The sequence below is a fragment of the Peromyscus californicus genome, unplaced genomic scaffold (genome assembly GCF_007827085.1).
Source record: "Peromyscus californicus insignis strain IS unplaced genomic scaffold, ASM782708v3 Scaffold_24__1_contigs__length_46423439, whole genome shotgun sequence".
NCBI lineage: Eukaryota > Metazoa > Chordata > Mammalia > Rodentia > Cricetidae > Peromyscus > Peromyscus californicus.
In genome coordinates this window covers 26,015,056-26,031,418 of record NW_026294535.1, presented here as the reverse complement: position 1 = coordinate 26,031,418, position 16,363 = coordinate 26,015,056, and the positions used below count along the sequence as shown (strand labels likewise).

The following is a 16,363-nucleotide window of genomic DNA, read 5'->3' as shown; positions in this document are numbered from 1 at the left end:
AAGCTAAATATTACATAGAATTTTTTAAATTCCCTGTGTGTCTTATGATTGAAGAATGAAATGACCCTGCAAGAAAAATGATATGACATTTCTTCCCTTCAAACAGCTGGGAGCGCTGTGTGGTGGTGCATGCCTGTAACCTTCAGTACTTGACAGACAGATGAGCAGGGGGTCAGAAGTCCAAGGCCATCCTCAGACACAGTCGTTTTGAAGCCACCCTGTGATACATGAATCTTTGTGTCAAAGCATTTTTAAGTAGAAACATGAAGTTTGTTTGTTTTTTAAGTTACCTGCAATCTTGAAATTATGGGATGGAAGAACAATAAGTATTGAAAGAAAAAAGGGTATCTGTGGGGTAAAACAGAAATATGGAACTGAACTTATCTTAGCACCCTAAGTTGCTCATGGAGTCCAATAATGAGCCATGTAGGGATATATCATCTAGGATAGTAGTCATCTCTGGCACGCTTGGTGACATCATAAGAGCAGTCTAATTTGAAGTACGGTGGGCTTACCAGCTCTGATGGTCATGAATAACATAAATAACATGAATGCACATAGAGCCCTCCTCCTAATGACCTTTTCAAATAGTAACTTTGTCAATGTACATTTCTCTTCACTCACAAAGTTTAGAGGAATATGTCTATACTTTGTATCAATTCCCTGATACTAATTTCAACTCTGTATTTTCAGAGACTATGAACAATAATATATTCTACTAACTCCCCCGATATGTCAATTAACTGTCAGGGTGGTTAAGCATATGGAGTGACTGGTATAAGTAACTCTGCTAGCCACAGGGAGTTATACCTGTGATCCAAAGCAGAGAGATTTCCAAAATGTTCTTGTGTATGTTTTTGCAAAGGTGAGCTAAAGTGGTATCCATGCAAGGACCTTGCCGTCGGGAAAGGCCCAGACAAGTGGGAGAATTAAAGCGTCTGTACAGTAATCTGAAAACAGTGTGTTCTCATCAACCTAGAGGCATGTGACACAAAGGGATTCTACAAGTGAGAGGATTGCTCCACAAGCACGTGTGGTTGTCATTTTCAGTAGAGCACTACTTCAGCGTGGAGAGAGGGGCTGGTGCGCTCCTTCCTCTCTCCCTCCCTCAGTACTCATCTACAAATAAAACCCACTCTTTTTTCTTTGAAAGATGACTACAATGAGAACCCCTGCAGAAAAGAAATTACATCCCTTACACTGTTACATTACATCAAGGAAGGTATTTCCACACTGGAGACTGGCTTATTTAACACCAATGTCTAGCAACAGATAAGGCCAAATAGAGTCCCACTAAGAGGCCAACATGGAAAGACTTAGGCTATCAGTCTCTATATCCCCTCCCTATGTTACAAGTCTACCCTCTGAAGTCCAACACAACTACTTCCCTCTTTAGAGTCAAAATTTAGACTTGGGGAGAGGAACACTAAGGAATGGACTCTGATGTACCATACAGCTAATTCCCCGGGTCGGATAGCAGTAGGCAGCCTCTTGTCTCAGGAGATGGGTACAACAATATCTTACATTCTTTTCAGTCTCTCCTTCCTCTCATCCCTAGAGTGTGCTTGCACCACACACATGTGCATGCACACACATACTCACACAAATACAAATTATATTCACTTTGGCCAGCATGGTTGTTAACTACAAGTAGAAAATAGTAAGTAATCCTAAAAACTCCCAATATTCCACTTAAGAGAAGAGAATAAATATGAAGCCTTTCTAGGAAAGAAACATTTTATGTACCATCATCATTTTCTACTCTGGATAAGTTCTTTGGAATCACCTGATTACAGAACTGGTGGATGTTCTTTGGACATCACATAGCACTGAAATGAGAAGCTATGAGGATGTGCATTGTTGCATGATGTGTTAGTTTCCCAGCCTGCTGTTAGATTTTTACACATTTAAAGACAAAGACTTCATTTGAAACGAATAAAACTAAGTGCACAAAAACACATACTTTAGTGCATTTGTGTTATGAGAGTTTCAGCGTTTTTTCAGCAATAAATGGAATTGAGCTGAACAAAGACATCTTTCTTCACAAAACCTTAAACATAGGCTTTTAGATAAAATCTTATTTGAAAGAGGAAAAGACAAAAACCAAAATGGGTTGATTCTAATAAAAAAAAATGAGTAAACCATACAAAGCTCTTTAATAAAGCAAGGGGATTTTTCTAAGAGTTTCACAATGCTATTGAGTGCAGTCTCAAAGAAGCTCATCTTGGTCTTGTTTCCAGACCCATTGAATTATAGACATATTCTGTTGGATGTTAAAGTACAAATGGCCTTTTTTTTTTTTTTTCAAAAGCTGAAATAGGTAATCTTGAAAAAGAAAAGACTGGTATCACATGGAACCACTGCTATAAAAATGCCTGTGGACTTAGAAGTCTTGAGACTCTAATTGTCCTAACTGTCCTCATGGGGAAATGACAATGTCTAAGAACAAACGTTTCCATTTCACTGGAAAACTCACTAATACCTCTTTGTTGCTTTTCATAGCAAGAGAAACTGGGGGACATCTGCTTCTCCCTCCGCTACGTCCCTACTGCCGGCAAACTGACTGTTGTCATTCTGGAAGCGAAGAACTTGAAGAAGATGGATGTGGGTGGCCTATCTGGTGAGTCCACAGTACTATTGATTGTTGCAAACGCTGTTTCACCGTGGATACTGAATGCATAGCACACATGCTGCGCCTCCCCATCCTTAATTGATCGCAGTTCTCTGTCCTACGGAGCTGGAAGCAGTCTCCGAATTCAGCCAACGCAGGGCCCCAGGAAGCCACTCTCGGTTTATTGGAATTGGCAGAGAAGATGAAATCTATTTTCTTTCTCCATAGCCAAAGTATCAGTTGTCATTTCTATGTCATTGAAAGCTAAAATTTTGGCTTCTTAGTTGAAATGCAATGCCTGTGACAAATTACAGTTTTGAGGATTTTTTAAATTCACCCTTGGTATTAAAATTTGTATTTTACCTGAAACTTACTAATTAGGTGTTTGCCAACCTGACATAATTTTTATAATACTTTTATACGAAGACAGCATTTCAAATCTATCCAGATGTCTTTGCCTGAGAAGAAACCCAGGAACAGTTCGTGTCATTCATTTCATTCTACAGCTTAAGACTGGGGTGGGGGAGGGGAGACTCCAGGCCAGAAAGTTCCATGTAACCCACGCAGGACACAAAATAGTGAGTGATGGGAACTCTTCCACAAAGCAAAGTCAGCTCAAGGACTGTCACTTCCAGGGCTGTGCGTCACTTTTTTTCCTCCTCCGTGTGGTTAAATCAATTATAATTTTAATGTTCCAGTAAATCATTAAGGTGCGAGGGATTTTCCCGACATGACACAAGGTCACCCAACACAAGTGGATGACAGCTGTCATTGTTTCTGGCTGGGGAGCTGCACACAGGATCCTTATTCAGGGATTTGGGCTTTGTTTTTTTTTAACTTAAACATCACACTAATGCAGCACAGTGAGTTTATACTAGGAAATAAAACAGCTAAAGATTGTTGAAGCTGAGTTCTACTTATTAACCCAGTGACTTAACAGCCAAATTCTCTTGCTATCTACATTTATTTCTTTCTGTGAGTGAGGGAACTTGAAGAAGCTCTGTTCTCTCATGTCTTGCTACTTAATGTCCTGCTTTCATTGTTAATAGTATTACTGGGAAATTTTAAAGCAGTAGCCTATTTCCCCCCTAAAAACGTGGACTATTTGTTATGCTTATTGGTAAAACATACACACAGAAAAGTATTAAACATTTTACAACTATAGTTTACTCCCAGGTCACGAATGAGTATCCTGAGGAGACTTAAGATGGCTAAGTAACCATGACCCACTAGGAGGGTGTCTGCAGCACTCATATCTGCCCCCCTCCAAATGTCCATGTGACTTCTTGCCCGCCACCTCTCTTAAATGCTGTCTTAGCCTCCCCCACTAATTAATCCTGTATTAGCCGCTGTCCAGCTCCACGATAGCTTTGCCACAAAGCTGGTCAAGCTACCTCCTCCTGACTTCTTTCTGGGACTTAGAAATCACTTCCCAGCACCGCACTGGCTACGTTAGCCAACCTTCAAGACTGCTGTCTCCTTCTGTCCTGACCTCTTGCCAAGCATCCCGTCTCATCTTCAGGATCTGCTTAAGGGAACCTGGTCTGGCAGGATAGATCTGAGTGGTCACAGTCTCGGGGCATACACACAAGCTCGCTGCTAGCAGCCCAAGCAAAGAAGAGCACCAAGGACAACTCCCAGGTCCTGTCACACTAACTTAGCATAAAGGAGGCACAGCCGGAGGTCAGATCTAATTCAGTACCCATCCGTTTGTAGTCTGTTTTCCAAAGAAAAGCAGAACATTTTCAGGACCCACAGAACCTACATCCACCCCCATATTTGAATTACCTGGAATGATTATCATCATTACCAAACCCTAATTTTAAGGGCTTCCTGCTGCCTGTAGAATTAAATCATAATTACTCTAATCACCTAATGTAGACACTTTCAGGCTGTGCCGTTCTGCATCTCATTTTAGCCAATGGACCCACACACTCATCTCGTAACAAGCTATGGGACATGCTGCTTCCATTCCTAGACAAGCTCCTTCATCTGGAATTTTCTTTCTTCCAACAATGTCTGGCTAAATCCTCCTCAGTCTTCAGGCCCCGCTGAATTCTCATTCCTTCCCGTTACTCATCTAATGCCACTGTGACTCGACTTTGAGTCAGGCTGCATGCCGAGCCCTGGGTTGGTAATCATGGCTGAAGCAGTCCAAAGACCCTGCTTGCCTGCAGTGTTCATTTGAATGTAGAGACACAGACAAAAAAAAAAGCCAGTAAATTAATAAAGCATGCAGTGCCCTGAGATATCGTGAACATTAGGTGGAAGTGAGGCAAAGAAGTTGGATAAGCCATGTTGGGAAGGTTTTGTTGTTGTTGTTGTTAAATGAGGAAGTGACAGCCCAGGCAGCAATAGGACAGATGTGAGGGAGGGAGAAGGTTTAGCATGGTGGGAATGCTTTTTCTAATCCATCGCAACAGAACAAATCTTCGTCTTTTTAAATTGCCACTAGGATTTTGTTTCCAGTCCTCCAACACCACACTTTTTTCTCACTAGACTGTTCGGTATTTATGTCTCCCACAACGTTCTCACTGACGGGTGGGCACGGAGCGTAGCTGCTCCATGAATAATGAATTATTTACAAAGGAGCCGTGGCCTGAAAAACAAGTCTTTCATTTCAAATTTGCTTAACCTACTTACCATTAAGGAAACTTTAAGTACTTGAATGGGTTGTGTCAGAGTAAGCTGACCTATGCACAAAGAGACCACAATTATATAAGGTCTCTCCAAGGGATTCAAATGCCAAACACCATTTGCCAACAATGGCTTGTTAACTGGAACTACGGCTGGCTCTTCTGCCAGAGCTGAAACCACACTGTGTCACTACTAACCATCGACATTGTTTTGAGGTCCTAGAGCTCCAACTCTGTGTAAGCACTCCATCACAGAACCACACATATTGACATTGGACGGGTTCTTTCTTTCTTCTAAGCCTCGGTTGCATTGTTTATAAAGTGAAAGTGCTAAGAAGACCCCATTCACGAGAAATAAGTTATGATGGGAAATAACTGAGAGCCAAAGTTAAGTGCTCACCAAATATCACAGTGGATATTTCAATTAGTAACCACATCAAGGCTACGAAAGGTGAAACCGATGGGTTATTTAACCAACTGCTTAATTTGATTGGGCGAAAGACTTAGCTATTTGCTAGACATGCCAGATCAGTTCAGGATAACCAGGAGGCCAGATTTTATACAGGCTCAGAGTGAATTCCGACAAAGTAAGGAACCGATCAATAAAACATGGAAGAAAATGGAAAATGGACATTTTAAAAATGTTTTTCTTACTGGTCTCTGGCCAGATCAAGCAGCGTCTTTCTTACTGTGTTCATTCAAATGGACAGCATTGCCTACATCACACAGTCACATAGTCAGGGATCAAAGTGCCCGTCCTTCATCCTCACAATGACAAGTAGGGTTGGACTATTCATAATTCTGCAGTAGACTCATTTTTTCACATTTATTTTTGAGAACTTTTTACATAAGAACTGTATTTATATTATTGTACTCCACTCCCACCCCCAACTCTTCCCTTTTCCCCACGCAAATTCCCAACCTTGTCTTCTTTAATTATTACTGTTACACCTATATGTGTAACATATATATGTGTGTGTGTGTGTGTGTGTGTGTGTGTGTGCACATACATATGTAGATATAAATACAACCTACTGAGTCCATTTGGGATTACGTGTATGTGTTTAGAACTGACCACTTGGGATGGCTAACCTGTCAACTTATTCATCCCAGAAGACTTAATCTCCCTGTGTACACAGGCACATACACAGATACTTAATTTAAAATAATAAAAATAAACTCCATGCAGCCAGCCATGGTGGCACAACGTCTTTAATCTCAGCACTTGGGAAGCAGAGGCAGGAGGAAGTCTGAGTTCAAGTCCACCCTGGTCTGCAAAGCAAGCTCCCAGTTAGCCAAGACTCTACAGAGAAACCCGCTCTCAAAAATAAATTCCAAAAAAAAAAAAGAATGAATCTCCCCTTTTTATGTTTTTGTTCATAAATATTACAAAAAAAAAAGAAGTTCTGAGAGAGACAAGGCAGTAGACAAGCTGGGAGCTCCTGACTCCTACTGTGGAATATTTTTAACATACCCTTCATCTTTTCTACATTCCCATCTTCAAGATGGAGTGTATGGTTCCAGGGTGTCTCCACTATCTGGAACTGAAACATGAAAGTCCTCAGAATAGGTCAGGCTAGACATGGAGCCTGAAACAGTTTTTGGAAATTAGAGCATTCATGGAAACTGGGGGATGTGGGGAAGTAGAAATCCCTGGGAATATTCCCACACAATTAGCTCTCTCTCGCCTTTGTCTTCTCGGAATCACAAGTTGATTCTCTCTTCTCATCTGTGACTTCTGCCAAATTATCCTCGCCGCCTGGCTCCACATTAAACAGATTGTTGCCGCATAAAACTCTTCTAGTCCTGATTCCCCGCAGAGGGCACACCATCCTTAGAGATTTCCTTCTGTCATTTTATTACTAGAAAACCCTGGCCATATTAAAAAAGGACAGAAAGGGTGCAGTCCTGCTCCCTGGATGAGGCTTAAATTCACCTCACATTTGAAAAATATAAATAGGCCGGGCGGTGGTGGCGCACGCCTTTAATCCCAGCACTGGAGGCAGAGCCAGGTGGATCTCTGTGAGTTCGAAGCCAGCCTGGGCTACCGAGTGAGTTCCAGGAAAGGCACAAAGCTACACAGGGAAACCCTGTCTCAAAAAAAAAAAAAAAAGATAAAAGAAAAATATAAATAAACAAAAGCAAAGCATATCAAGCATGGAGGAAAGGTGATTAGGAAAACCCGAGTAAAGCACAGGTACTGTGAGCATCTGCTCCCATGCGACTGATGGACATTAAGGAGCAAGAGAGGAGGCTAAAAGAGGGATGGAGTGGATACTGAGAGGGTTGAGAAGCAACAATGGCTGAGCAAGGTATGGTTAAAGCACTGGTTCTCAAACTATGAGTCAAGACCTATTTGGGGTCAAACAACCCCTTCACTGGGGTTAAATATCAGAATTTTATTTATGTATTTGTTTGTTTGTTTTGGTTTTTTTCAAGACAGGGTTTCACTATGTAGTTTTGCGCCTTTCCCAGATCTCACTCTATAGACCAGGCTGGCCTCGAACTCACAGAGATCCGCCTGCCTCTGCCTCCCGAGTGCTGGGATTAAAGGCATGTGCCACGACCGCCTGGCTAAATATCAGATATTTACATTACAATTCATAACAATAGCAAAATTACCATTATGAAGTAGCAGTGAAATAATTTTATGGTTGGGGTCAGCACAACATGAAGAACTAACTGTAATAAGGGGTCGCAGCATGAGGAAGCCTGAGAACCCACTGGTTTAAAGTGTCCCCATCATTCTTCTGCTTCACTCCTGCCATGTCCTCACCCCCAGTCTTCTGGGCATCCTCCGTCCAAGCTTGTCACTAGCATTGTGACAAGCCGATGGTAACTAGGACATGGTGATTCCAAACTCATGATGCTGAGGCAGAAAGCTCTGAGTTTTTACACTAGCATGGCCTCCCATAATGAGAGCCTGCCTCCAAAACTTAACTAATTTAATTAGCAAACAAATAAATCAGTAAGAACAAACGGCCCGACTACAGGAGGTGTCTATTTCAGATAAAGGGCAGCAACTATGAAAAGAAGGTGATGGAGTGAAGAATTGGGACTGATGCTGGTAGGAAGTTAATGTGTGGCCCAGTGAGTTACACACATGCGCAGATACACACAGACACACACAAACACGCAAACACGCAGTCTTTATTATAGGGCACTACATTTTAATTGTTTATAAATTTGGTTTTTCTCAGTCTGCTTTCCCGCCATCCTACAAGTATCATTTAGGAAAATAGAGCCACATGTAAGCACTCAATTCAGAAAGAACAGCTCACGTACTCCCAGGTACCCATTAGATTCAATATAAAAACCATAATCAGCAGAGAGAAATCGTTCCCTTCAGGCAAAATTTATCAAGTGGTGACATTTTGACTGACTTGCTCAGAATCATCAGGAAACATGTTAAAATTTAGCATTTCAAGAACCACCTCAAACCCAGTTGTAGTGAGAATCTGAATTTTTTTTAACATCTTTATTGATTCTTTAGGAGTTTCATATTATGCACCCCAATTCCACTTACCTCCCGGTTCCACCATACCTTCCTCCCTTACCCCTGCAGTGCCCCCACACACAAAAGAATTTTTTTTTTTAAATTAAAACAAACCAAGCAAGGAACAAGAACAAAACAAAACAATACACACACACAAAAAAAAAAAAAAATCCTCTTAGCTCCTCCATCTTTCCCCCCTCCTCATTCATCCTGGTAGCATTGGGGGCCTGGGTGTGTCACATAGTGTACCCTTCTGTCCAATGAGCTTTACTAGCAAATGTTCATTGCATTGTTCGCTGGTCTGGTTCAAGGCCTCTGGTTTCTGGTACACCATCATCACAGGGTCCTCGCTGGAACACCTCTGGGATATCCCGTGGCTGCACTGAGTCATGGAGACCCTGCGGGTTTCGTTCCACAGGACCGCTAGGACCACAGCTCCCTTCGCAAGCTCCAGCAGCTCCTAGATGGAGTAGATGTTAGGGTGGGCCAACCCCAGGCCGGGCTGTGGGCCTGAGTAGTAGCTGAGTAGTAGTCCAAGCCACTGGGGCCACCCACCTTGGGTGAGGGGGCGGAGTCAGCTCCCCAATGCCCTTACTCATCTTAAACTCAAAACACTTTAAAAGCTTAGCTGGTATATCATGTTTTTAGCTGAGACCTGTGTCAGCCAAGACCTAAGGTAGAATTTTGTTGTCAATAATATAGGGGAAAAAATCCATCCTTCATCTTATATACAAGTATGTTCTCAAATAAAAGGTTATATTTCATTTAGGAATCAAATATCCTCTTCCCGAAAAGTGTCCTTGACCACATGTTAAATTCTTATCACCCCACCACCAACCCACCCCAAATCTCTTTCACTGAAAGAGGAGACAAAGGCAGATGTTTCCTTTACAGGTCCTGTAGTCATTTCTTAACGCCCTTGACCACCTTCCTGTCTGTCCATTAGTAATGAAAGCATAACGAAGAAACCCGCTCCAAATTCAATTGACTTGAACGAAAAGCCACTAGTCTGGGAGCTAGGCCAATAAATAAACAGGCAGAAACTTATTTGAGCCAATTAGATAGGGATATGCAAATTAATTGGCCATGATATCGGGGTCAGGCAATAATATGCAAATGTACTGGCTTCTTATTGAGCTAATGGGACAGGAATATGCATAATAGGTTGGCAGTGATGTCAGAGGCTTCATCATAATTTTAGGCTTGAATGTTACAGAATAAAATTAATTCTGCAACATTTCAAAATGCTTAATTATAATATTGATAAAAATAATAAGAAACCCTGAGAAGCGAACAGACTGTTCTGAAGAGGAAAGGACAATTCTTGAAATGACATGGTTCTTGAAACTGAGTTATTAAAAAGAATTATAAAGAGTAATAGTCCAGCCCAGTGCAAGTTGAGAAGCAGGCACAGTTGCTAGTATAAAAAAAGAAGAAAAATGTAACGCCTGAAGGACTGAACAGTTTTAAGGAAGTAGAAGGAAATACGGACAGACCCTGGGACAGATTGAACTCAAATGGCGGCCTGAGAAATACTCACTCAGAACAGTGAAGACAACACTCCCTGTAAGCCCTGTAGCCATCAGGTATGTCCAGTGACTCACTACATATCACATCAGTTCTCCTTCTGTGCCAGGCATCATACCAGTCCTCAGTCATGTGAGCACAGACACTTGCCCAGCACAGTGGATGTCGATTGTTTTGATGCTGTAGGTGTGTTAACAGATTTAATCCCTGTTCCAAACCTATGAGATGCAGACTATTTTCAATGCTGTTTTATTGATGGAACCAAACTACAGCTCAGTAAACAACTTGCCCAAGGTCACAGTTCTGTTTGGCACCGCTAGGAAATCAACACAAATAAGTCCATCTTCACACTCCGTGAACATGAAACATGACTTTTATGTCCCACCAGAGTCAACCGGAAGAGCAGGTGACTATGTTATAGATTGAACGGCATCTAAACTTTAACTGGATTTCAAATATCCTTTAATCCCAGCTAAAAATTCCATCATGGGAGTCACTAATAAATTATTTGATTGGTTGCTTCATGTCACTTGGTCACTTACACAGTAGAAATGGAATTAGTGACTCTATCAGACTAGATATCGGATACTAATAGATTGCCCTGTTTCTTAGATATAAGTTGTCATGCTATTTCAGTGTGTGAGTCTTAGCATACAAAAGTATGCACAGTTTAAAACTGTGACACTCCAGCCATATCAGAGGTACAGTAAAAGATTTGGTATTGAACATGATAGAAAAGAGTCTAATTATAAGAAATGTGTCTTTTAGGTAGGAAAAAAAAGTCTAATGAAAGTGTTTATCTATTCAGTTTTATCAATGGTTGATTCTAGGCAGGAGTGTGTGATATATCAGGAAAGGGGACAGTATAATGTGAATACAAATGCTTCCTCTCCCTGTAAATTGCTACAGGATTCTGTGGTTCAAAGTTACATATTTAAATATTAAAATATTTTAATTGAACCAAAAATAATGGACAAGGAATTGAATTTGCAATAAACTACTTAACACGAAAGGGAAGGTGAGCAGGGAAACGCTGCAAAAGGAATCCACAGATGGAAACATAGATGTGACCCTGATTCTTTTACTAGTCACCGCGAACCCCCACACACACTATGAAATCGTGTGTTCCCAAGCACTGACTTATGAAACTCAATGAGTCAATGAAAAAAATCCTTACTCGAGCAAGCCCAAAACATTCTTTGCTATAGTTTGTATATATCTGTTCCTCAAGAGGTCCACACATTGAAGGCTCCCTCACTGACCTGCAAGTGCCACTGAGGAGAGGCAAAATGGGACCTTTAAATCATAGGGCCTAGTGGTGGGATAAGTAGAATATTGGGATCCAAGACCTTCTCCTTGCTTACCAGCTGCCATGAGATGGGCATCTTTGGTTCCCCAAGTGTTTTCAGCTGTGACCTTCTGCCTCACCCCAAACTGTGGCATGAAGCCAAAACCAGAGACAAAATAAACCCCAATTGTGTATTTCAACTATTTTTCTCACAGGGACAGAAAGTTACCACACATTTCATTGTGGGCAATCTTAGAAACAATTCACTTGGAGGGAAAACTATAATCCAAATTAGATTATGGAATTGCAGAGTCAATGTAGGGTTGGAGTTCTTCCAGAAGATTCTGTAGAGATGAAAGGGAAATGCCCTGTATTTGTCCATGTGTGGAGTACACACATTGTCACCCACCTCAAAACAGACAGTGGTGTTAAGTGACTAGCCACCAGAGAAGGGCAGCCTAGACAGAGGGATCAAGGGGCTGTCTGTGAAGACAGGCTAAGAAGTTTGGGGCTTTGTAGTCTGGAAAAGGAAACCAGAGCACAGACATGATTAAAGTCTTAAAATCATGAAAGGTAGAGCTAGAGTAATACCCACCTGCCCATTCCACACTAGTAGAATTAAGAAGTGACCTTGATGTTTGAAAGAAAACAGATGAAAAGAACGGCCATTCAGGGAGATCTCAAAGGTACCTTCCCACTCAGAAATTCTTAGTCAACATTCCTGTGCTACCTTTCAGTTGGGTGGCAAAACCTAGTTGAGGATCTGGGACAGACAGAAATATAAGGCAGAATTCAGTAGATGATATTTTTCTGCTACAGGCTTAAAGGGGGATATTGCTAAAACTTTTGTGTTATCTCGTCAGAACCCCCTCCCACCATACCTTTGGGTGAGTACCCTTGGAAGCTCCACAGCTCTGTACCTCACTGTCTAACCCAGAAGATTGGGTGACTGCACATTCCTCCCTCACTTAACTCTTCTGGGCACCCCCTCTCATTCAGGTCACAGAAAAGGAATGAGAGGGTTTGGAATTTCTAACAACTAACCGGAGTAACAGAAGTATTCCCAAATACTTCTCTTTTTAAACATTTAGCAAAAGTCGCTGCCATCCTTCTTTTCCTTTTATAAGGTTTAAGATTCCTGTTAGCAAAACCTCCAACACCTCAATGACAAAAGCATACAGAGTTTTGATCTCACAGAAATATAAGAATGAATCCTTCTAGCGCTCAGAAATTAAGAGCCCTCAATACTCTTCCTAAGGGCTAAAGTTCAGTAGCCAGTACTCACATCAAGAAGCTCACAACCACCCCTAACTCTAGCTTGCAATGATGCCCCCTTTCTGGTTTTCAAGGGCACCAAAACACATGTTGCATACAAATACATAGACCCAAACGCATAAAGAAATCTTGAAAAGAATGAGTCATTGTTATAAAAATTATAGCCAAACTGAGTAGCTGATGCCTGGAACCTCTGTACTCAGGAGACTGAGACAGAAGAATCAGGAGTTCTAGGCCACCAGTGGCTATAGAGTAATGCTCTAAAACAACAAGAATTACATCTTTTTTATACGGCCATTTCTACTTTTGTGTGTTCTTGTATGTGTGGTATGCATATACATGTATGTGAATACATGAATGTTTGCAGACACATGTGTGTATAGCGGCCAGGAGTTGAGATTGGGTATGTAGCCTAGTAGTTCTCATCCTATATATTCAGCCAGGGTCTCTCACTTAAACCCAGAGCCTGACCAATTTTGCTAATTTACCTAGCCATATTGCCCAGCACATTCCCTATCTCTGCCTCCCGAGTACTAGGATTATAGGCAGGTTGCCAGGCCCACCTGGAATTTACGTGGGAACCGGGGACCAAACCACAGTTCGTGTGCTTGCGTGGCAAGTTCTCCCAAACCGTCGCCACTTTCCAGAGGACATCTTCACTGACCCTCACTCATTTCATTCAGAGATGCCTCACTCTTTCCTTCTCCATAGTCTTGCTACATGCTTTACTATAACCTACTGTAAAAACAGACTGTTCAGCTTTGGCTCCCGTTCTCAGAGCCCTGTCGTATATATATTACAGAAACAAACCTTGCCTCACCAGGCATAATGTTAAAGCTCTACCAAGTTCTGATTTTGTCTTTACCTTGTGAATGCCCTGACTTAATTTTTTTTTCTCCTTAGTGAAATTCTTTTGGCATCATACAGTGGTACTATCATAGCATCAACTTGAGAAACACAACTAGAAAATGTAATTCTTGACATCGATTGGCTATATTAACAGTCATCTTCAGGTGCTGTGGGATGTTCTGTATGGCAAATGTGTTGCTCTGATTGGTTGATAAATAAAACACTGATTGGCCAGTGGCTAGGCAGGAAGTATAGGTGGGACAAGGAGGAGAATAAAGCTGAGAAATGGAAGGCTGAGTCAGAGACACTGCCAGCCGCCATGATGAGAAACAGCATGTGAAGATGCCAGTAAGCCACGAGCCACGTGGCAAGGTATAGATTAATGGAAATGGATCAATTTAAGCTGTAAGAACAGTTAGCCAGAAGCCTGCACGGCCATACAGTTTGTAACCAATATAAGTCTCTGTGTTTACTTGGTTGAGTCTGACGGCTGTGGGACTGGCAGGTGAGAGAGATTTGCCCTGACCCTGGGCCAGGCAGGAAAACTCTAGCTACAAATGGTGCCCAGCGTGGGGCTTGAACCCACGACCCTGAGATTAAAAGTCTCATGTTCTACCGACTGAGCTAGCCGGGCTACCCACTACATTCAGGGATTTTACTTAATTCTCATTTTATTCTCTTTCTCCACCAGCCTTAATGGTTTAAAAAAAAAAAAAGGTGACATACTCAATCTTCAAGAGATAATAGTCTCATAAACATACACACGTTACCATAGTTACACCTAAATAATGGTAATAAAGACATTTTCCAAGAAGAGGTAAAGGCAGAGAAACAGCCCTGGTCGCATCTTGTGCCCAGCATGAGAGGACAAGGCTGTGATTCAGTATGACATGCCTGCTATTTTATGGACTATCTTCCTCAGAAGAGGAAGTCAGAAGACCATAGCCCTGTGATTTCCTAATGGCCTTTCTTGGGCTGGGCACTGTTCTCAGGGGCTTCCTATTGTTTTCCCTACAAAAAAAAATGACCTTAAGCATTTAGTGAAGAAAAGTGATATGAGCACATTTTTTTAATCTTTGGGGATGTTGAAGTGGCCTTTATCTGAGACTACAGCAACAAGATTGATTGACTTAAGAAATTCATAGATTTCAAATGATTGATGTCAGGCAACAATATGGCTGTGTAATTAATTAACACGTTCCCTCATTAACAAGGAGCCTAATGTACTTTTAGTGATAGTAGGCTTGCAGTAATATTGCGCATACATATGTGACTGCAAGATTACATATTTATCTACTTGATAGACTGAATTGTTCATGGGCTTCCATTTTCTGATTAATTAAGGAAAGAAATGTGTTCACAAATGGCAGTGTTCCAAGATGTTACTAGAATAACAGCTTTTAAATCATAAAAACGTAAGAAATAAAGATGAAATAAACCATAGCCTCATCACTTTCTTTAGGATGTAAGTAAGAACTTCAGTGCCCCAATCAGTCCCCATCTTCCTGTCCCTTAAAGGAAGCTATGTCAAGGGCACAACTTAAGATTGCGTGTACTCTTCCAGATTTTCTTCTCTGCCTATATCATTTAAATACATACATACACACGAATATATGCATTGTATACACATGAGGTCATATCACATTCATTATTATTTTGGTCTACCCACTGTGGTGTGTAACAGAGATCTTCTAGGCCCTATGTATAAAGCAACCATTGCATCTATTGTCTTATAGCATCTTTTTCTGGATATAGTATCATATGTTTAGTAATTTCCTTACCAATAAAACTCCATTGGGAAAACTAACTTAGCCAAAGGTCTCCAAACAATACTTGAAATAATGAGCTCTGGGATAGGAAGAAAAGTAGAAAAAAAATCCCCAACTCCTCCTGAACATCAAGCCAAGCCAAGAGATCAAAAGAAAGCTTTTCTCACTCTCCCTGTGATGCAGAAGTCCCTACCCATAAGTATGAGAAAGGATGGCCATGGGGAAGTCTTTGTTTTTCTAATATCCCTAAACGTGCATGCTGCTGCCGCCTCTGCAACTGGCTTCTGTTGCTGCAAAAGACGACGTTACAGTTACACAACCTCATCATGCATGAATAAGAGGGGATTTTAAAGTAAGATGCAATTATCCTGCGTTCAAAACCTAAAAAATATGTTGCTTCAAGGACAACTGGTGTTGATTGCAAAGAGGTGCCCCCTACCAAAAAAAGGAAAATCTAGTGATCAGCTTGTAAATTTCTAGACTTTCCTCAACTCTATTTGCAGAAATTTAAATCCATTAAAATACACTCAATCCAGCAGTGCAATGGATGGCAACCGGAATAAACCTGTGACAGCCACTAGAAGTCAAAATAAACCTTTACGAGAGGCAAAGACAATGTTTTTCAGAGAATTTTCCAATTCCTGGACTTTACCAAACCACTTATTTGTAAGCTGCTTTTGCAGATTGTTTACATAAAAAACAACTTGGTTTTTCCAGCACTGTCTAGAATACAGGGGAGACACCGGAAGTGAACCTAACCTGAACAGGTCAATGGCAGCGAAGCTCCCAGTCGGTCTACCTAGTGATCTGCCTTACTCTTCCTTGAAATACCTGTTCATGCTCTGAGAATCTTACTGAAATTAGAAAAAAAAAAAAAAAAAAACAAATAGTTCAGTGACAGAGATTTTTTAG

General features: G+C 41.2%; 1 protein-coding gene and 1 non-coding gene across 5 annotated transcripts in view; one reads left to right on the top strand and one right to left on the bottom strand.

The window, feature by feature from the left end:
• Positions 1-16,363, top strand: part of Syt1 (synaptotagmin 1) — a 517,902-nt gene that overhangs the window by 420,951 nt on the left and 80,588 nt on the right. For all 4 annotated transcript variants that reach the window (XM_052753299.1, XM_052753300.1, XM_052753297.1 and 1 more), the window contains one exon: positions 2,503-2,620. In XM_052753299.1, coding sequence (XP_052609259.1) covers positions 2,503-2,620 — 118 coding nt within the window. The remainder of the gene's footprint in view (positions 1-2,502; positions 2,621-16,363) is intronic.
• Positions 14,244-14,316, bottom strand: Trnak-uuu (transfer RNA lysine (anticodon UUU)). Its single transcript has one exon. It is a non-coding gene; the product is annotated as a tRNA-Lys (tRNA).